General features: G+C 39.6%; 1 protein-coding gene across 1 annotated transcript; it reads right to left on the minus strand.

Moving 5' to 3' along the window:
* Positions 1 to 3,988: 3,988 nt before the first annotated feature.
* LOC133918585 (uncharacterized) lies at positions 3,989 to 4,818 on the minus strand. Its single transcript, XM_062362525.1, has 2 exons — positions 4,552 to 4,818; positions 3,989 to 4,446 (listed from the first exon to the last, which is right to left on the minus strand). Exons 1-2 carry the CDS (start codon positions 4,721 to 4,723, stop codon positions 4,223 to 4,225), a joined length of 396 nt encoding a protein of 131 aa, XP_062218509.1. The 5' UTR covers positions 4,724 to 4,818; the 3' UTR covers positions 3,989 to 4,222.
* Between the last annotated feature and the right edge of the window lie 18,087 nt (positions 4,819 to 22,905).

Genomic DNA, 22,905 nt, shown 5'->3' on the forward strand with positions numbered 1-22,905 from the left:
TGTAGAGCCACCCAAAATGTTCACACTATGCACTAAATGGGTTTTCAAAAACAAACAGGAGGAGGATGGGCATGTAGTAAGAAACAAGACTAGACTGGTAGCTCAGGGTTTCACTCAGGTAGAAGGGATAGATTTTGAAGAGACCTTTGCACTAGTAGATAGGCTAGAAGCTATTATGATCCTCCTTGTATTTTGCAGCATCCTAATGTTTCAAGTTGTATCAAATAGATATCAAGAATGCTTTCCTAAATAATTTTATAGAGGAAGAAGTCTATGTCAAGCAACACCAGACTTTGAGCATCTCAAATACCCTCATAGAGTATACAAGCTTTAGAAAGCTTTGTATGCGCTTAAGCATACACCTAGGGATTGGAATGATAGGCTTAGGTCTTTCTTGCGGGTATGGGTATGGGTATGTGATGGGGTTAACTAATAAAACTTTGTTCAATCTCAGGCATAGCAATGATTTCTTATTTGTTCAGATTTACATGGATGATATCATTTTTGGTGACTCTTTTTATGCATTTTTGGCCAAGTTTGCAAAAACTATGAGCAGGAAGAGCGAGATCTCGATAATGGGCGAGATCAACTTCTTCCTTGGAACTCAAATCAAGCAGCGTAAGTAAGGCACATTCGTCTACCAGACAAAGTATACCAAGAATCTGCTGAAGAAAATCGACATGAGCAATGCAAAGCCATTGGCGTTACCAATGGCTACCTCTACCATGCTTGATCCGGATGAAGATGGCGAGGAGGTGGACTAGCGGAAGTACAGGAGCATGATTGGCTCCCTCTTGTAGCTGACGATGACAAGACCCGACATCCACTTCGCCTTATGCTTGTGTGCTCGCTTCTAGGCTTCACCGATGATGTCTCACCACCAAGCGATGAAACACATTCTAAGGTATCTCAAGCACACTCTCGAGTATGATATTTGTCTTTCTGCATCCTCTTCGTGGCTTTTCGAATGAGGACTTTGCTGGTTGTAGAATTAACAGGAAGAGTATCTCTGGTACTTGTTATTTCTTGGGTACTTCTCTTGTATGTTGGTCTTCTCGCAAGCAGTCTAGTATTGCGCAGTTTACTGCTGAAGCTGAATATATAGCTGTTGCTAGCTGTTCCTCACAAATTTTGTGGTTGGTTGCTACTTTGAGAGATTTTGGGTTAGATTTCAGGAGTGTGCCGATTTTGTGTGATAACATTAGTGCCACAAACTTAGCTAATAAACCAGTTCAACACTCCAGAACGAAACATATAGATGTGAGATTTCACTTCTTAAGAGACCATAATAAGAAGGGAGACATTGAGTTAAGCTACATAGATATCCAACACCAGCTAGCCGACATCTTTACTAAGCCTCTAGATGCAACAAGGTTCATCTTTCTAAGGAGACAACTTGTTGTGTGCCATCCCTATAGTATTATGTGAGGGGGGAGTTATCTTTGTACATACTCTATCTTATTTTTATTGTATTTGTATTGCATAGTATTTTGTAAGATAACTATGTTAGCAAGCTACACTTATATATTCTTTACACTTTCTTATACTAGTTGTGAATTTGTGTTATCTGTAGTGGATGTATAACAATTTGTGCGAGCTTAGGCTCTTATTGAAACATGATATAAAATCTGTTGAGCAAGCTTGTTTTTTCTAAGAATGAACTTGAAAAATGAACATAATCTCTTGTCACCATTGAGTATTTGCTTTAGAGATCAGTGTTTAAATTAGGGCTAGTTTTGTGAAAAGCTTATGCTAGACCATTTTGTTCAATTCAGCGGATTTGGGGTATTTGACCTTTGTCTATGTAAATGTTTAGCCTATGATTAACCCTTGGGAGAGCATGTGCTCTTTTATGTCGTAAAGGTACAACTTATTTTGGCTTTATGAAACATTGCATATCTTGAATCATATATTGAGTTAATAAAATAAATGATGAAATTTTGAGCTAAAATTGAATCCATACGATGGCTTAAGCCTTTATGTGGTTTGCCAAAAAAGTGAACCTATGATTGCTTAAAGCTCATTTGAGGATAGTTAAATGATCAAATAAGAAAGTTAACTTGTGCTTTTTAATCTACTAATAATGTTCTTTTTCATGTTGTTAAACTATGGCTTGGATTGATATGTGAGTGTTTGCATAGTCCGTCGTTGAACTTGGTTGCCTAGTTTGAACTTGACATAGCACTAATTTCTTGCACTAATCATGAAACTGTGGATGCTTTTATGGTGATATCTTTTGGATAATTAAACAACATGATAAAAACTTGCTTTACTCTTGGTGTTTGTGACATGAACTTATTTCGAGACTTTGTGCGTCTTTGCGTTATATTGTTTACTCCTCATACTTTTTTGACATATCTAGTCATTGCAAGTGTTTTGTGATCTATATGTGAAGCTTTGTAAGCTTGCATTTCATTTGCATATCATTGGTATTGTCTTGTATCCTTAATGTTTGCATTTTCAAATGGAGAGAAAAAAAAAGTCCAAATATATTATACATAAATATTCAACAAAGGGGTAGAAAATTGCATTTATCTAGAAATGAAAGGGAAAAAATAGAAAATGTACTATCATCAAGGATGAGCTTGTGTTTCTATGTTTTTGAGTTTTCTTCCTTTTTTGAGGTTTTGGCTCGTCTTTATCTCTTTTAGGATTTTTGCAACCTTTATTATGCTAAATGACATATTTTGCTCTTTCTTGAGTTTTTGTCACTTGAATGAGCTTATTTTGTTTTAATTTCTTCAAACTAAAATCTTTGTACTTTGAGAGTTTTCAATGCACTCATTAAGGGAGAGATTGAGAAACTAAGTTAAAATGTGCATTGGTTTATTTATGATGAGTGATTGATATCAGTATTTATTTGGTTTGATAATCTTTAGTTTTGCCTGAGCTTTGATGTAATTCGAATTGATTTGGGATTTTATTTGAGCATATTGATTATGGACTAACTTGAATTGGAGTTAGAGATATGTGTTTGCTTGTCTCATGGTGTGCATGTGATGGATGCAACTTGACGGTCAAAGATGATTCTAGCTGAACACATGGAGAGACTTACCCTGATGGTTAGAACCGCGAGACGGAGTACATATGTCGATATCGGAGTGTTTTTTTAAGGTGTAAGCAAGTAAGGAGTCACGCTTTGAGAAGCATGTTAGAATTTCGCAGTTTGACCTTAAAACCGTGAGAGGTCTGGAGGAGTACGTGGTACCATTACAAAGCTTGCATTGAGGCAAGGCTAAATCATGAGGATATTTTGGAAAAAAAAACTATGAAACTTAGGGATCAAATTTTCTAAACTTATAAATAGAGGGATGAGACCATGCGAGAAAAGAAACCAGCCATTTTGAGTCTCTTATGCCATCTATATGAGAGCTTTGTGTTAGAATTTTAAATGAGTGTTTAACCTATCTATTAGATGAGAGCTTTGTGAGGAATTTTTTTTAAATCTACTTAAAATAGGGCTGACCTCTGCTGCAATGAAGTTTATTTTTCTTCATATTATTGTACTCATATTCTTCTAGTTTAATTCTATTAGTTTTCTTGCAAGTTTGTAATTTTTTTGGTTTTCAGATTTGATTTTTGTTTTGATTTTTAGGCTGAAAATTTAGTACATTATGAGGTTATTCTTCTTATTGTTAGAAGCATAAAATTCACATACACACACTTCTATGATAAGCTCTTGAATATCATTACCTTTAAATAATCTACTTAGCGAGTTTCATTACTCAGTATTTACCTTTTCTTATTTCTTTGCATGTTGTGGTATTTTAAGTACTAAAATATATAGATTAATCTTAAATAAAACTTATGGTTTATATATCATCCGTAAAGTTACGTTACTTTTATTTTTTTAAATTTTTTTTTCTCTATTTTTATTTCTGTTTGAGTTTTAAAGTGCGTTGAGTGATTTAAATAGAAGAAAATAATCAATTTAAAAAAATTAATTGAGACTCTTATTTACCGCAATAGTCGCTAATCTCATTCTACATAAACTTTCAAATTTTCTCCCTTCCGAGAAAATGGCAGCATATTTACAGAGCGGAGCTTCCTCGCTCAAACGAAAAAAGAAAAGGAGATTAATCTACAAAAGAAAAATAAAGAAAATAAAATACTAGAGATCTATTAACAATCCAGACACGAGAGAAAAAAAAAGCAAGAAAACTAAATAATCAAGCTCTCCGGACGAACAGAGCATGGCAGCCTGCCGGCGTGGAGGCTTCGGTCAGTAGGAGCACGTGACCCTGTGCGCGGAGCGGTCGCGGAGCATGCCGCGGTAGAGCGCCTCCCGGTTCGGCGGCATCCGCTCCTCCGCCGCGCCCCTGCATGTCGCCCCGGCAGCAGCCGCTGGGGACGCCCTGGTCGGGCGCGCGGCGCCCTCATTGTCGACGACGTCTTCCGCGAACCGCACCCGCTTCTCTCCCTTCCGCCGCGCCGCCTTCCGCTTCTCTGCACAGAGACAGCCAAGAAAAAACAGAGCGCGCGTGAGGAATCCCGTCCGCCGAAGAAAGAAAGCGATAGGACAGAGGCTAGACCGACGGGTCAGCCACGTACCTGAGGACGAAGAGAGGCAGGGTCGGAGCGCCGAAGGAGAAGAAGGCCCGGCGGCGTGGCAGAGGTGCGCGCGGCAGAAGGAGAAGACGACGAGGGAGCCGGAGAACGCCACGGCGGTTGCGGCGGCGAGCGCGAGGGAGCCGCCCATCAAGGAGGAGGAGGAGGAGGACATGGCGTTCGGCGCAGGTCGTAGGTGCAGGGGGAGTCTCGTTAGGTGGGCGGCGTGCTCTCTGCTTTCTCCCTTGACGACTGGTGCGGAGGGCTCTGCCGGCTGTGAGAGGTAATAAAGGCGCGGCGCGCACGGAGACCACGCGAGCCAGAGAGAACGCAACGCGGTCAAGACGAGGATTTCAAAAAAAAAAAAACAATCACCGGAGAAAACATCGAAATTCGCGAGGATTCATCTTGATTTCACCATTTTTCATCCTATGTTTTGTGGGTTTTCATATTTAGTGTAAGAACATTCTAAAATTATATATTTTTCTCTTCAAAATTTCTAGAATTCACAAAATTTAAACAAAATTTGGGTGAAATTCTAATCCCTGTCACAACTCACGGTGTGCCCGCTTGGTACTACGAGTCCAAACTCGAAAGTAATTACGGCCGAGTGCCGGAGTTGGCAGAGTCCCTCATCCACACGAGAGGTGCCCGGATGCTTTCACCGGTCCGATCGAGGGCTCTACACCTTGAAATTAAGCACGAGATAAGACTGACTATTGGACTTCTTTTACCTATACTCCCCCATCTCTAAATACAGTACTTTCTTCGATTGTAAAGATAGATTGTTTTAGATTTATATATAAGATTAAGAAAGTATATCAAATGATCTTGTTGCTCTTTATTTATTCTGTATTGAAAAAGATAACTCATTCATTTGTGAGAGTGATAGCATTTATTAAACAAGGGTAAGATGGGAACAAAAGAGAAAAAAATGCAGAGAAGTTCGAGAATGATTTATATTTAGAGAATAGTTGAGGAGGCTAAAACGACCTACATTTGCAACCAGAGAGAGTATTTTTTAAAAAAAAAAACTTTTCGGATCTTCATTGTGACAAAAATGTGTTTGGCAAAATACTAACATCACATACGGCGGAAGTATTCCTTCTGTCTAAGAATATAAGGCTTGTATTTCAAACAGTCTTGTTAGTAAATACAAGGCTTATTTCATCTTTCATTACAAATGCGTGTTGTGTTCGATATATTAATAAGAACCTACTCGGTTAGTATTTTACATGTTTATGTGCATGCATTGAATATTTGTCCTCTAGAGAAATTAATTAGGGCCAATTTGATTATTTTGATGGCTCCTTGATCTTTGCGCAAATAAAAAATGTATCTTAACGTTTTTAAGACAAATCTAACAATAGTATTTTTCACGCGTTCAATACTTAAACTTCTAAGCATTTTAGAGGTGAGGGTTTAAATACTCTGATTTTATGGATCCGCGATGAATTATATTTAGTGAAAAAGGACTGCCACTCTATTTTTCAAAAAAAGGACTGCGTCTCAAATACTGTACAGCTATTGGTTCTTAAAATACATTGCCAATAGTTTGCGTGCCAACAAAAAGATTAATCATACAAGGAGTGCAGGTACAAACTTTTAGACATTATTGCCTTTATAAAAAATACTTTTTAGGCTTAATTTTGACTTTTTGAGGCGCATGCTCTGCCGCATGGTGTCTTTTGCCGTCCTGGAGGTGGGGCCCACAAACCGCCCACCACCATAAAATAAGAAGACTTGTTCCTGGAGAGAAGAGGTCTCTTGCTGCAGTTGAACGGTCCATAATTATTTAATCGAACGGACCTGGATGAGTGCCTATAGGATATATCTCCGAACAATAGCTTGATTTGACTTCTTTGTTCCGTAGGGTAGCGTTGAATTTTCCTGGCTTTCTTCTCACGGTGCATATATACTAATTTCCATGGGTCCAGTTACATGTCCGTTTTCGTCCATATCTTTAGGAGTTTACGTCGCCGGTTAGACCATCCCAACCAATTTTTATTAGGGTTAAAATTCTTTTACGAAGGGTTTTTTTTTTCATCAGCGTTTTAAAGGTTTTTCTTTACAGTTTCGTCACGAAGGATTTTTAAGATCATTCCCTTCAAAACGGGATTATCTCTCTTTTCTCTTCACGAAACTGTTGAAAATAAGAGAAAATAAATGAAATGTTAACGGAAAGAGAAATTGAGAAGGGAACAAAATAAAAAAAAAATATGGTTGAGAATGGTCTTAGGATGTTATATGTATAGTTAGATCAGTAGATGTTAAACTCTGTAGTCGTACCGATGAATTTGGTTAAATGCTTAATGGAAATGGGATATATCCGTATTCAAAAAAATGTCTATGTTCATCTAAATATCGCTATGAAAGAAACAGTAGAAATTCTGAGAATGCGCTTGATATGGAGCTTAGTTTAGATCTTAGTACTTTCTTCGTTTAGAAATAGTAAAGTATATTTTTTCTATTAAATTTTGACTAAGATTTTTTATAAAATATATCATTTATAGCTATAAAATATATATAGTGTAAAATTATTTTAAATTATAAATCTAATTATATAATTTTTATTCACTGGACATTCTTATAATTTAATTAAATATTAGTCAAAATATATAAAATTTAACTTTTTTAAAAATACATTTATTATTTCTTAACTGAGTAAGTACTTGGCAAAGAAGGCAAACAGTAAGGCATCACTTGGAACGCTGGCCCAATTGAAATGCATGAATCTTATAGAAATCGATATAAAATTTACATGAATTTTGGGCCTGATAAGTCAGATGGCATCAGGGACATCAAACAGCACTAAAATAAGTGGAAACTTAAATTTGGAGCGTCATGTTGCATGTAGGTGGCATCCAGGCAGGTCCATGTTTGGCAGGCAGGCAGTGCCCATCTGCTTTTTCACCTGCACGCTTCTCCTCGCAACGGTGAGGACAGAAAAAAAAATTATGTTTAGATCAACTAGAGTTTGTAAAAAGCTATTTTTAAAAGCTATAGTCGATTCAAATAGCTTATAATAATCTAATCATATAACTTACAATAATCCCATAAGCTGACTCTTAAACTATTTTCAGCTAATGAATATCAAAAAGACCTTTTTACCTTTCACCCCACGACCTTATCTCCTCACTACATCTCTCCCTCATGCACCGCCGTCCGCCGCAGCTCATCTCTCCCTCATGCTCGCCAAACCCTAGACGCCGCTGGAGTTACGGCTCGGTTGTTGCCGGCCGTCATAGTCTCGAATCTCGCATATGGACCTTTTTGGGGAGCACGGGGATGACGACACACTGGTGCCCAATCCCGCCGCTAGGGACTTCTTCTCCGAGCCGGACACCTCCCTTGGCTGCCATGGTGTTACTCCTCGACACGGATCCGGCGGAATGGAGGGGCTCGACCTCAATTTTCAGACCCCCATCTTCCACAACTTGATGTCGTACCAGGAGATGCTGCTTTCTTCATTGGTCGGTAACATCAGAGAGGCAGAGGTCGTAGGTGGGTGTTGGGGGCACTGACCCTTCTCGATCTGCCAGTGCAGGCTGTGCTGCCGCGGCAACACGCACTGGATCGGGCGGCGATCCTACTGCCATGGCGGCAAGGCCATTCCACACTCCTCGGACGGTTGAAGCGGCTACTAGAGGCGCACATGGAACTCCTCGAGTCGCTGCCGCCGCAGCTGGGAGTGGTGGAATTCCTCGGTTCGCCACCACCGCAGGTGGGAGTGGTGGCACTCCTTGGTTCGCCGCCGGTGCAGGTGGTAGTGTTGGCATTCCTTGGTCGGCCGATGCAGCTGCTAGCCCAGAGGGAGAGGATTAAGGTTTTGGTCATGAATCGTCGGTGAGGAATTTTTCTTACTCATCTGATTTTTCATTTCAGTCTAGTCTCCAACGGTGGTGTTCATCTTGCTAACGTCCACATGTAATATGCAATAAGCATTGACAAGTGATGGTACTGATGATATATGTGTTTGACTTATTCATGTCTGATAAAGATGGATTTAATTTAGATGATATGTGGAACAGGTGGGTATGAACATGGTTTTGTCCGTAGTTTTTGTTAGAACAGTATAGACTACTGGTATACATTATAGTACTATATGCTTTCAAATATCCTCTTATGTAGTACTTCTACTACTTGATAGTATGCCTATCTTCGCATTTTCATTCTAGCTACACTGTCCACAATGCTATTACAGCTCTATTAAGATGATAGATTTACCATATGGACACTTTTGTAGGTCTAAATTCATTTGGATGATATTTTTTAGGTGAACCTAAGTGGAGCGATTTCACAAATCTAGTGTTCGTGTGAACAAATACATGTCTGAGTTTGAACCGAGCAAGTAAATTATGAATATTACGTTATTGCTGGATGTGAGTGCTTGTCTGAATTTAAGATCTTCTATTTACACATTCATGAAAACATCATAGCGTCAAATAGCCTATCCACTTCTAGTGCTAGGAGAAAAAACAGTCTTGCATATGTGTTTGTGTTTTCTTTGCCTCAGCACCATTGCTGCCAAACAGGAATTTCTCAGTTGAGCTCATGTGCATTATTTTCAATAACTCTGCTTGTGAAGTTAATAATTTGCCTCATGAATTTCTCAGTTAAGCTCATGTGCATTATTTTGGATGCCAATGTATTATGTGTTTTAAAATAAATATTTAGATATTTTTCTTCTTTTTTTATATGACAAATTTGCAATAGAGGAATGAGCTATATGATAAGGCTAATTGGACTTCGGCCAATACTGCTGTGTTTTGTGACCTTTATGTTCTGAAAATACTGCTGTGTTTTGTGATCTTTGCGGATGCAGACTTTGAAATGTGTGATCACAATAAAAACTACATGCATATCCCGATTACCTCTTCATCTCGATAATGTGGTGCTAATAATCATTTAGGTGACGAAGATGAGGACATGAATATCTTCCGTGATAACCTTACTAATGCTTTGTTTGCTATACGAGAGTGATTGTGAAATGCTATTTGTATGGATAAATATTTAAATTGTATGAACCATAAACCTTTTATGGTTTTTATGAACCATAAATCTAGATGGAATTGCGCGACGACAGGGAACAATAGTATCTGCCTATTTTTATGTAACCTAGCCATTGTCCGCATTCGCTTCGTTGGCCCCACCTTCCACCTCCCCTTTGCTTTGCTTGTGCCCGTGAAAGAGGTTTCAATATGAGAGCAAAGCCATGTATTTGCCTCTGCCATGTGTAATACAAGAGAGGATAGATGAGGCACCATCTATCAAAAGCTGAGAGTCCAAAATTAAGAGTACCTGACACGAATTAGAGATAAATAGATTCACTATTGAACAACAACAGAGAGGATATCAACTTGGAAAAAACAGTAATAAAGGTAAAAGTACTCTAGATAATTAACATCTAAAACTAACAATAAACTAACTTATAATCCTTAGCTTTTTACTAACTAGTTTTTACCATCTATAAACGATAAGCCAGATTTCTATACGACCGATCAGCCAAAATCTGCCGCCCATACCGGTCCTGCCCGAACGTTTTTTTCCATTTCAGAACGTGGTTTGCTTCCCGATATCCTTTGAACCTGTCACGTTTTCGTGGGTTGCCTTGTGTAGCAGCATCTCGTTCGCGGCGCCGGCGCGACGTGATCCCCATCCAGAGAACAGACTCAGAGCCTCCCTGCCCGCATGCACAGGTGTCGTTGTCCTGATGTCCTCGGCGGCGGATCTTCAAGCCAAGCCCCCAACCGGCCGCCTTCTATAGCCCTCCCAACTCGAGGAAGGATATTTTAGGGAAATCAAATATTTAATTTTAGATTTTTTTTCATGGATCCATGACATCTATAGAGAAAAAATAATCAAAATTTTGATAAAATTTCACAAACTTTAATCTTTTCAACAGTGGAAAGAAAATGTAAAACAAAATTGAGATCGCTGCTACCCAGCTCCTCTATTTTTTACCAGAAAAGAAGAAGAGAGATAAGTGGTGAAAAAGAAAGAAAATAAGTCTTATATATAACTTTTACTATAAAGATTCTCTTTACTATCGGTCCATAAAAGAGTTTTACTGTCGGTTCTAGAGCTGACAGTGGGCAATAAACAATGATAGTCCCTAATTATTATTGTCAGCTTGAGGATCGACAGTGAAGGGGATATCACTGTTGGTTGAAGGCTCCAGTCGACAGTGATAGTCGGACGTCAAATTGATATTTTTAGAGCTAGAAAGTACTAGTGCTACTGTTAGCATATGCAATCTTTTTAATATCTTTTGTTTGAAACTTCAAATGATTATTTGAATAACTAAATGATATCAAATGAAAAAGTTTTCAACTACAAAGTTATAGATCTCGTCGAGAACTATAGTTTTGATATAAAGTTTATTCCCATCCGATTCTAGTCACCAACCGACAGTGATGCTTGATGACTATTACTGCTGGCTCTAGCCACCAACCGACAGTAATAGTTAAGGTTTTACTGCCGAGTCTAGCTACGAGTCGACAATGATACTATCACTATCAGTTCGTAGCTAGAGCTGATGATGATAATTAAGTTTCACTACTGGTTCTTTTTAATAGTTTTTTTTAGTATCGATCCTTGATACAAATCGTCAGTGATACTTTATCACTATCAGTTCGTAAAAAATCCACAGTGATGAACTGATATAAACCTATTTTTATAGTAACGTTAGTTGATGGGCCTTATCAGTGGTAGACCGGACTCGTCTTTTTGTCTCGCAGGCACAGCTCTGTGGCCCTTGCGTCTTTGTCTATGGTCATTATATCTCGTCTGGACCTGAACGAGTAAAACGGAGGAAATGCTGTTCAATAAACGAGCAATGCTGCTCAAAGGTCAAAGCTAGGTGGTTATAGGGTAAAGAACCTGTCAAAACCACTTGTTGTCGAACGGTGGTTTTGTTTTCTCTATCTGCCTTTTGCAAGCGCGACGTGAATCGTGCCGCCGCCGCACGGCCAAGTTAACGGGAATGCGTCCGCCATGCGTATATCCTGTGAAAGGAGGAAAAGAACAACATCAAGAGGTCATGGAGTACTGTATTTGGAGAAAGTGTAATATCTAGTACTCTCAACGAAATACTACTTTCATTTTTAAATAACTGTTATCATTGACTTTAAGTATCAATATTTGATCATCAATTTTTCACAAATACACACGTAAATCATTCTAAATATACAACATACTTAAACTATTTTTATGATAAATCTAATAATATTATTTTTATTTTACTTGCTTAAATATTTTAAAAATTATTATTGATCAAAATTACTTATTATTACAGTATTGATGTCAATTATTTGAAAACAGTGGCAGTATATATTATCGACCGGAGTACTGTATTTGTAGAAAGTGTGACACCTGAAGGTTCGGCACGGCTTCCTGGATACGTACTGGACAGACGTCAGTGCCCGGAGCATTAGCCGCCGACTAACCGGGCCCCGGCTGGCCGGCCCACCGACGGCCACCACCACACGCTTCCACGCCGCCCTCCCGCCGGCCCCCGCGCAAAAAGATCGGCACAAACGTACACTCCAGGGAGCCCGCGCTGCTTACGTGCGCGCGACCGTACGTGCGTTCTGACGGCTGAGCTCTCGCGTCCCCATCGCCGGCTGGGGCCAGACGGGTGGCAGCAGATTCCGCTACCGCCGGGAGTGCCGTCGCCGCGGGGGCGCGGATGGAGAGCGCGCGATGTGCCATTTGCTCGCGGCGGCGCGCGGGTCCTCGAGCGGCTGAATGCGCCCAGGTGTCCAGTCCGCGGCGAGAAGGCTGCTCGATCGCGAACGAAGCGCGATGGTTCGCTCGCATTGGACGAGTGGCCGGGTCGGGAGTTCGACTTATGGCATTGAACTTGTTCCTAGAATAATTTTGTTTCCTCTTGTATGTGGTGGTTAGGAAAATACTTTAGCTGTAGATATCATTAAAAGATCATGTTAGGAAAATACTTTAGCTGTAGATATCATTAAAAGATCATGATCAGAAACTCAGAAGAAAATCTGCCTTCCGAAAATCTTAGGTCCCTCTGAAAGCTATCCCAAAAACAGGAGAAGTCGTTCTACAAGAAGAGGGTAGGAGTCATCTCTAGAGACCCTTAACACCCTCGAAGATACTGCCTCCTGGAGCTCCTGCCTCCCGAAGCCCTCAACGCTCTCGGAGCCACAGCTTCCTGAGCCCTCGGAGCCATGTCTCCTGGAGCCCTCGACGCCTCCGAAGCCATAGCCTTCCAGAGCCACTGTCTCTCAGAGCTTGGATAGACTCCCCAGGAACTCAAAGGGAGGGATTATCTAATCCTGAAAAAAAAATCAACTAAAAGGGATCCATCAGCTGTCCTCCTCTGGTAAGAAAATGACCGACATTCAATACAATACATATGAGAACCGTCCTAACATCCCAAATATAAGTGGGGCCAGACTGACATATTGGAAAGTGCGGCACCGCAATAATTTACTGGCTGGTCGCCACGTTAAAGCATTTAGGCTCATATTTCATGTTTTAGTAATTAATGATAATAAGAAATTTATGGACTAACATGTTTATTTGAGTTATAAAAATATTAGTCACAAAGGTGTTGCAAAGCTAGAAGAAGTATGTGTGAAAAATATGAAAATAACTAGCTCAAGACAAAGATATAATTGTAGGGTATTTTCTTTTGCCGGTCAAAGAAGATTAGAGAAGAAAATTGATTAGATTAATAGGATAAGTACTGTACTATTAAGAGGGGTTAATGTGTGTTAACTTGAAACATCTAAAGTGCCATAATTGCTCAAACTTGCATTTCATATAAAGTGGGAAATTTAGTTTGAGAGAAATCAAAGAAAGATGGCCTTTTAGTGTTTCTGAGTTATGACCGCTGTATAGAAAAGAATGTTATGTTCAAGTTTCAAGTGTTACGGTCTGACCGCATGGCCTTACTGATCTAACCGTTGTATAACCATGTTTAAGATGTGTTCAAACCTCAGTCTCAGTCTGACAGAAGGGTTCAAACCCTCTGCTCTGGGTGGCAGTCTGACCGCTAGGCATGGCCGATCTGATCACCAGAGAACATAGAGTTTTGACACTTTATTTCCTACTCGTGGTCTGACTACCAGCCTGTGTCAGAAGAAATCATCACGACTTTAAAGCCATTGAACGATTGGCAATCTGACCACCAGTTGACCTGCGGTCTGACTGCCAGTGTCGTAGAAGTGTCAAATCAACAGAAACAGTCACATTTTAGAGTGTGGCCTATATATAGTCGTCTAGCTGGTTTAAGGGAGGGTGCTAGCACTTTACTACAACTCATTTGAGCTATTGCCTTCCTCTTCTCCCTCTCTTGGCTTAGTGGTTATATTTTTAGAGTGTGGGAGCATCTAGCGTATAACTTTGAAGAGTTTGAGCATTAGGGCACTAGTGATCCTTCAAGCAAGCATCATCGACTTGTTACTCTTGGAGATTGCTGCCTTCTAGACGGCTTGAAGGTTGTTACGCTATTAAGCCCTTCAAAAAAGATTGTGAAGAAGCCCTGACGGTGATTGTGAGAGGCTTTGAGCACGTATTGCCGGAGAGGCAAAGTGCTACTCTAGTGATCGAGGTATTAAGTAGTTCTTGTTCTATTCTGACTTAATATCAAGTTGCTCGGTGTCTTTATAGAAGACAATATATGTTAATTGTTGTAAGAGTTTAATGTTTTTTCTGTAAAAGTATTGTTTTTGTTACTTCACTTGTGACGTCCTTATGTGTGTTGAACATCTTAGACATACATAAGCCGCGTCTAGTTTGGCCGTTAAAATCGGGTGTGACAATCACCAGGCTCTGGAACCCTCCGGGGCCCCGACCTCCCGAAGGCCCCCGTCTCCCGGAGCCTAGGTGGGCTCCTTGGAGCTCACATGAAGGGGCCATCAGACCTTGGAAAAAGATCAATCAAAGCAGGCTCACCAACCGTCCTCCATCTACAAAGAGGTGACATACATTTAATGCGACGCAGGTGGAGGCCATCCAGATATCTTGGCAGTGCGGCACCGGAATAGACGACTGACAGAATACCACGCCTTTAGAGCCACTTGCATCACTATATCGCTATAGTAAATAACATTTTCTAAATTAGGGGCAGAGGTATCCCACATAGACCCGTATTGTGTGATTCAACCGGCTCTAAGCCCTTGACGTATTGTAATATTTGTATCGCTGGAACGACATACATGTATATATGTACCATGGATAGCCCTATAAATACAGACCCTTGGCCATCAGGCCAATGGACTGATCCTTTTTACCATCAACATATTTGGTGTTCCTCTCTCTCCACTTGTTCTCCAAACTTAAGTCACTCCTGTGAGTGAGTCGTCACCACACTTGTTCATGCAAGATATCTTCTTGCGCCAACAACTAATATGAGTTAATACTCATTAATTATACGCTAATCGTGTAATTAGCGTAGCCTGGCTAGGGAGAAACGTGGATGAAATCTGTTTCCCAGGAGCCATGTTGCAATAATGATTTTGCATCGGATAAGCCTAGCCAAACAAGCTGTACATACAACCAAACACCATGTCCTTGCACACGGTGAGCCTGGTCGGCCCCCATCCAGACTACCAAATGCCCTAAAACGTGGATCTCATTGAATTGAAATATAAAAAATAATTAATATATAAATTATAAAGATAATATTTAATGTATTAAAAAATATTTTCGATAAACACTTAAAATACATAAAAACATCACTCTCCTCGAACACTTTCTACGGTCATCTTAAACAATTTATTCTAACATTCTAGATATGAAGTCATTGATGATGGTATCAACATCATTCTCATCTAGCAATTTCTTCTCAATACATAAAGTTACCAAACCATTTAATCAACGTGCTTTGAATAAACTAACAATTTTACATCATGTACCTATCTATTGCTCAATTTTTTAAAATAATAAACATACAAAAAATATCTACAGTTACAATCTAAAGGGAGTTTAATATTTTATTCTCTTATAGGCCCCTTACTGTAAATCACGTCGAACCAAACATGCAAGACTATTCTTAAAAATTTAGAATTTAGAGATCAAATAACATGCTACTTTAATATTTTCTATAACTCTACTATAAAATGGAGTAGCAGGTCTAGTTTTTTTATAAAATGATAGGTGATAGTATGTAATTATCCTGTTCGAGAACATCATTTTTAGCCTGAGAAAAAAAGATCATAATGTTCATTTTTTCTACGAGAATCATCATGTTTCTTTTCAGCTGATTCAGTCTCTCGTGAAGCTACTACTTTTTATGTAGTTTAATTATCTTGTTTTGCTAAATGCTGTTCGAGTCTAAAACAATCATAATACCAGCATAAAGGAAGACAGATTGTTTGGTAATTAGTGGTATCCCTACCTTCTTCTTTCTTTTAGAGAGCTACATAACAGTACTAGGTTAAAGCTTATAGCTTCAAGGAATATGTTAGTGAGTAGTGTAACATATGGCTAGATCCTTATAAGTTTAGGTATCCTCTTGGACACTAAAGTATTGGCAATGCATTATAGATGATCTAGATTATTAAAATATGCGTGCATCCATGAAACTGTATGTATTAGTCATGGACACTAGTTATTTGTTCTTTGATTCCTAGACAAGGCCGTTGTAAAATCATTGAGCATAAATGAGACGAGGGCCGCGGCCAAGGGCGTGTCAAAGAACTTGAGCAATGGCTCTGGGGAAGAGGTGTAGGACTATACATATACACCTATATGAGAGGAACTTTAGGTTTTGAGGGCCGAGGTAGCCGCCCCGCTTGCCCCTCCCCCCTCTAGGGCTGGCCCTTTGTGCCTTATGATCCTAAATATAAATCTAGATATAGATACGGTCTCTAATATGATATTTTAAGTAAGAAAATATTTTTTATGATGACTCTAATATCATTAATTTTATGTTGTTAATCTATATGAATTTTTAGTTATTGATAGTTAAATCTAGAAATTTTATGTACTCAATCTATATGATTTTTTTTCTATTGATGATCAAATATAGAAAGGTCTTCGGAGCCTGTCCGGCCTCTCATGTTTGCTTGCACGTAAAATTCAATTGTTCCTTTATGAAAAATAATGTAACACAACTTGCATGTGTCCACTCTTTTTTTTTACATGAAGCTGTCGAATATTGATAAAATTAATTATGCAAATGTAGATTAAAATATGTATATCTATTCATTAATTATACATATCGAAGAGAAAGATACAAGATTTTATATATATTTGGACATTACTACGACCAATCTCACCAGTTATGACGATAATCCAGTGACAAATGATGTAATTGTTATAAATCACTATGTAAATAATAGATAAAGGAATCACAAAATTAATGATGAGTCATAATATAACTCGTCACTTATGATAATAGTGATGGGTCGTAATTATAATCCAGCACTTATTACCAGTTATAAGTGATGAGTCATTCTAGTCAGTCATAAGTGACAGGTCAAGTTACGACCCATTACTTATTACCAGTCATAAGTGACGGGTCATCTATGATTAGTCATAAGTGATGGATCAAGTTATGACCTATCACTTATTATCAGTTATAAGTGACGAGTCATCCTTGACAAGTCATAAGTGACAAGTTATCTTTGGCGAGTCATAAGTGACAGATCAAATTGTGATCTAATCAACTCATTAGTGCCGGATCATCCTTAAAAGTCATTAGTGACAGGTCAAGTTATGACTTGTCACTAATGACCAATTTGATATGTACATAACATGATACTATATTTTTTTTAATTTTATTTTATTTTTCTCTTATTTTTTCTCACCTCAGCAGCATTAGAATAGAAATCATTGTATATTTTTACTCAAGTTTGATGTAAGGGGTGGCGGCTATAGACACAAACGTGAGTTTCTGAAAATGGTGCAGAAACTTTAGCCGTTTTTGGCCTAAAAAAATTTGTTGAACCTAACAAAGTTGGGAAAAAAACGAATATAACTTCTTCTATAAATATCCGTAGAGTAAAAAATCAAAATCGAAGTTTGTATACAAAAGTTATGCCTATTTTATCGAAGGTCACTCTAAATCACCTATTAACTTATAATTTAAAAAAACAGTATTAAGTGACGGGTCACGGTTATGAACCGTTACTTATAATCTTTAGCAAAAAATATTAAAAAGATAAAATTACAATACGGCAAAACCATCACTTATGACTATGGTTATGACCCGTCACTTATGGCCTTCGATAGAAAATATTAAAAAGATAAAATATCCGTCTTCTTTCAGAACGCACGTGATGATATGGTGGTAAGCACAACACACGCGAGCGAAAGTCGCGAATTCGATTCCTACGGAACACATAGTTTAAATATAGTGTGAAACATAACAGGTGGCACGTACCGAGTGGTGATGACTTGGGTGAAAAAATATTTTTGACTTTTTTCGTATCTAAAAATATGAAAAATATTTATTAGTTATAAGTAACATATCGTAACTATAACCTATCACTTATGACCTTCCTTAATGACGAATTAAGTTGTAACCTATTACCAATGACTATCACTAATAATTTTATTAATAACAAATCATTATCTGTTATTTATGATCTATCATTAGTGACACGCTCAAGGTAACATATCGTTACCTATGGACCTTTTCACGTAATGAATAGTGATAATCTGTAATGTCTACGTATGTGTTATCCTAGTATTGCAAGCGCGCCACCTATCTATGATCATAGTGCGTTGGTTAGGAGGCTAGCTGATCATAGTGCAGTAGTACAGTGCAAAGACGGCGTCATTCGCGCTGCCGCACGTCCAGAGATTATTGAGGCCCGTCATGCCGTGCATGTCCAGGAGGGAGGATCTCGACTCGTTCCGTCCAGGAGGTCGATCATCACATTGCGGGAGAAAATACTCGTAATCGACGAAGGCGACACCTGAAGGTCCGGCGCAGCTTCCAGATAATGGCAAGTCCAAACACTATTTGCCAACTGGAGTAGTGCAGCGCGCTCTCCCGGCAAAAGCGATGAAAAATCGCGAGAGACCCCGAGCCATGCGGCGGCTCGATCGGTCCACAGCGGTAGCCGCCGGAGCTGCCCTCCCGCCGTCTCGTCTGCCGCCTCCTTTGCACGTCGCTCTCGGTCCTGTCCGAGCTGAGAGCCGTTGCTGTCTGGACACTTGTCGTCGGGAGGCCGGCCTCAAGAGCTCTCGAGGTCCTCGAGCGGCGCGATTCGCCCAGGTGTCCGCGGCGAGGATTCAGTCGGTCGCCACCTGTCCGTCCTGGCGTCAAAAATCAGCGCCAGCGAGAGGAGCCAGCTACTGTAGAATGAGCGAGACAGTACAACGAGAGTGAGAATCGATGATTGTTTCCACTGAGACGTTTCACGTATTTATAAAACGATGAGTTTATGCAGGTTCGGAAGGCATCCTTCTGAACGGGCAACTCTCACGAGCAGTTCCTCGGGCGGTTGGTGCCGGCGGTTGATCCTATATACTCGTAACACCAGCAACTTGTCCGGCAACAAACTTAACCAACCGTACCGGATTCGGGGCGGTGACGATGGAACGGCGTGAAACGGTGCAGTACCAGTACAACGCTGACGCGGATACACCAGCGCTGTCCAGGACCAGTAGAGCATCGGGTGGATCCACCGCTTCCCCACGCCCAAAAAAAAAAAAAAACACCGGCAGAAGCCTACGTGCCGGGCTGAACCTGGGATTCTCCTCGATCCACATGTCGCGCGCACGGCGGCACGTCGCGTCCGGTCAGTGGCGGATCCAGGATTTAGCGATTGGGTATTCAATATTAAAAAAAATATTCAATCCAAAATACGAGAAGTCCATAGTAGCGTAAATTTTAAAGTATAAATTATTTATAGTAGAGAAGTTTCAACTAATTAAAAGAAATTACAAAGCATTTAAAGAAAATTACAATTTAACTTTGTGTTCCTTTATAGCTTAGAAGCGTTTAATGATATCACTATCCTTAATTTGCATAAAAAACTCACGCTCAACTGCTGATTGCCGAACTGGACAGTCACAACATAAAGATCATAAATACCTGATGTTTGTTGCTATGTGGGCTCTTTTCAGTTAGATAAAAATGCAAAACCCTCCCAAAAGTCACTTGAATTTTAACTTTCCCCTCCAAAAATTATTTTGTTACAAAAAAAAACCCTAAAGGTTTGATTTTGTTACAAAAACACGCCTAAAAATTTAAAAAATTTAAAAAAATCACAAAAAATTCTAAAAAAAACTAGAGACAATTATAAGACCTTTTGTGAAATTTGTTTTCAAAAATAATATCCTTTGCATCATATTACATGGAGAGTAAGTTTAAAAAAAAAGAAAAACATGCAACTCATTTATTAATTCGAGTTAAATGCATAGTTAATTATTTACTAATCCAAAAATTATGAAACAATTTTTTTTAGTCTTCTTACATGCTCCTCTATCTTGTAAAAATACATGAAATCTTGAAATAGTTACTGTAACGTGCAGGATTGAGTAAATGTGTTGCAGATAGATTAATTCATAACTAATCCATAACACCCCCAAAATTAGTGAAACCACTTTTATTAGTTTACTAAAATAATTAGTTTACGATTTGCTGAGTGGTCTGATAGATTGAAGCAGCAAAGATATATATACGTAGTATAGGTGCTATATACTCAATTTTTTTGCAAAAAAGTTGGGTATTCAATTGAATACCCATGCATCATGGTGGGTCCGCCCATGCGTCCGGTGCCGCCTCGTCTCGCCACCTGCTCTCCGTCGCGTGCCAAAGCGCTCACGTGGCCGGGTGGTGGGGGCTGCTGCCACCGCCGGAGAGCCATCGGCGTCGGGACACCTGTCGCGGATGAGGCCATATGCCATCATGCCATTTGGTCGCGTCGCTGAGTTCACCAGCGGCGGAATTCGCCCAGGTGGCCAGGTGTCCGTGGTGAGTGTTCAGTCGTCAGTGGTTCGGTCGTCACCTGTCCTGCCTGCGCCGTCGCAGTCAGAGATCTCTAGGCGTCCAAGTCCGTCGTCGAGCAAGTTCAGGATGGGCGATTGCACAGAAACCCAATTTTCTAGTCGTTAAACAAAATCAGTACCAAGTTAATAAGGTAAGCTGGTCATTAAATCTTCCGTTACCACTCTGGTTGTTTGAAATCAACCTCTCTTATTATAAACACTTGAACATGGTATTTTTATATAAATTTGATAATATATGAAAAAAGTAATTTCATACTACGCGAATTTTTTTACCAATTGCGAGATATTAGATACAAAGATTTCTTATTGTTTAATTTTTAGGACATGTATAGGAACACACAACCAGCCCACAATTGTAAAAAACTAGTCTGCAACCCAATATATATACTATTTTCCACACCAGGCATAATTCAGCTACAATTATTTTTCACCACATATTATGCAAAAATGATCTGGTTGAGGATTAGATTTATTTTATTTTTTGTGAATTTTTCAATTACTTCTATCTACTGATTCTAACAACAAAATAATGATTTACAACTTTAAAAAAAATTATACTATGAGGTTTGTTCAAAACATTAGTCGACCGTACTTGACAACATGCACTGCCAACTGAACCGGCGCTCAGTGGTAAATCTTGGTGATCTGAAGATTGAACTCAAAATCGATGAGCTTGTAACAATCAATGATACTTTAATTTTATTTAATTAAAAAATGCTTTGCCTTTTAGTTTAAGGACATGACCTTCTTTCGGTGTTGCACACCGCCTCCATATTCTGCGGTACGGCCCTGCGTCCAACCTTACTGGATTCGAGACGTTCTACATGGGGTCACGCGCTGACGCGAAAGGGAGAAGCTACCAGTGCTGTGCAGGAGCTGACCAGGACGACAGGTGTTTGGTGAGCTTGTGACGAGCCGATCGTGCAGGAAACTGGTGTCGGGTAGGCCGCCAAAGTAGAAGCACCATCGTTGGAATTTTCTGCATCAGCCTCCCTTACTGCCACCTTCAGGTTTCCGCTCCTGCCCATTCTTGGAGGTTCTAGAAGACTTCGCACAAACCAAAGGCGTCGAAGAAGCTTTCCTTGCAGCCTCTGTGACATATCCTCTAATCCGATCTTCGGAAGAAACTTCGTCTGAGCTCCGAAGCAGACCAGACCCTACCAGTCCCTATCTCTGAACATGACTTGCTTACACGTAAACCTCAGATACACTAGTCTCCCGTGTAAGTTACACCTTAAATTCACAGCCAGAAATGATAAATCGGGTGGATCATGTAGACAGATCATTGCCGCAGAAGATACAGCATCAGTCTTCAGGCACACACGGAAATCAGCTCGTCCTTGGCGCAGAAGAATAGACACACTCACCAGGCGCATCAAGCATGTATAAATACGACTCTAGCACTCCATGAAATCCGTTAGGACATTACATTCGCGTATGAACAGTCATTAGTTTACCATTTCTTACATTCCTCAAATCATTTAGGTCTTCTTTTATTCCGTGAGCTCCCTATCAGTGCAATCCCAGGTGGATCATGTGGACAGATCATTATTATATGTATGTATGCATGGTAAACACGAGTACATGTAAGCAGCACCCTTGTATGCAGGTGGATCACAGCTTCTGTCAAAAGCTCAGGAGCATAAGTAATTGGAGTAAGTTAAACAATACCCCGTTGTAACGGTCACAAATTGTACGAACAAAATCGCCTCCTGTTCAGGAAGAAAAGGAACCTTCAGCAGATCCTGACTCAACAGCTAACTAAATGCCGGAGATGCCCTGTACACTGAAACATGAAAAAAGCACAGTTAAAACAAAAAGGTAAATACTTCAAATTGTATGATGCTGACTTTTGGGTGGTATATACCCAAAAATATTTCTTGTATGATGTATTAGTATTTGATCATTTAGCATATAACGAGTTCCATTTTTCCTATACATCAAACAACTTAAGCCACAGTGGGGGTTTCCCCTACTGTTTTCCTTTCAAGAAACTTAAACTAGAAAAGACACCCCAAATACCATATTCTATCTTGGAGCCCATGCCTTGAGAAAAGGGAAAGGATCGTGCTTATTAGGAATGAAATCACGGAAGGCAAATATTGAAGTATGCGAATTAGCACAACACAGATTTATTCTACAGGCCAGCATTTACTTTCAAATTATCACTTTTCAGCTGAAGAATCTAGGAATTATGTGCCGCTCACAACCACAGGAAGAGAATAGTTCAGCAACTCTTGAGAAAAAGATGATATGAATACGATGGTAGTTTCTTGTGAAAGAGTAGTGGGTTTAAGCTGGATAATCTAGATTATTTTATGAAATTGGTTTCCTCCCGCATTTTAACTCTAAGCAAGAGCTAAGCTTTACCAAGCCAAATAGCGTACTGGGAGCCTATTTGACATCATTTTCATCACC

Source organism: Phragmites australis, chromosome 5 (assembly GCF_958298935.1).
Source record: "Phragmites australis chromosome 5, lpPhrAust1.1, whole genome shotgun sequence".
Lineage (NCBI taxonomy): Eukaryota > Viridiplantae > Streptophyta > Magnoliopsida > Poales > Poaceae > Phragmites > Phragmites australis.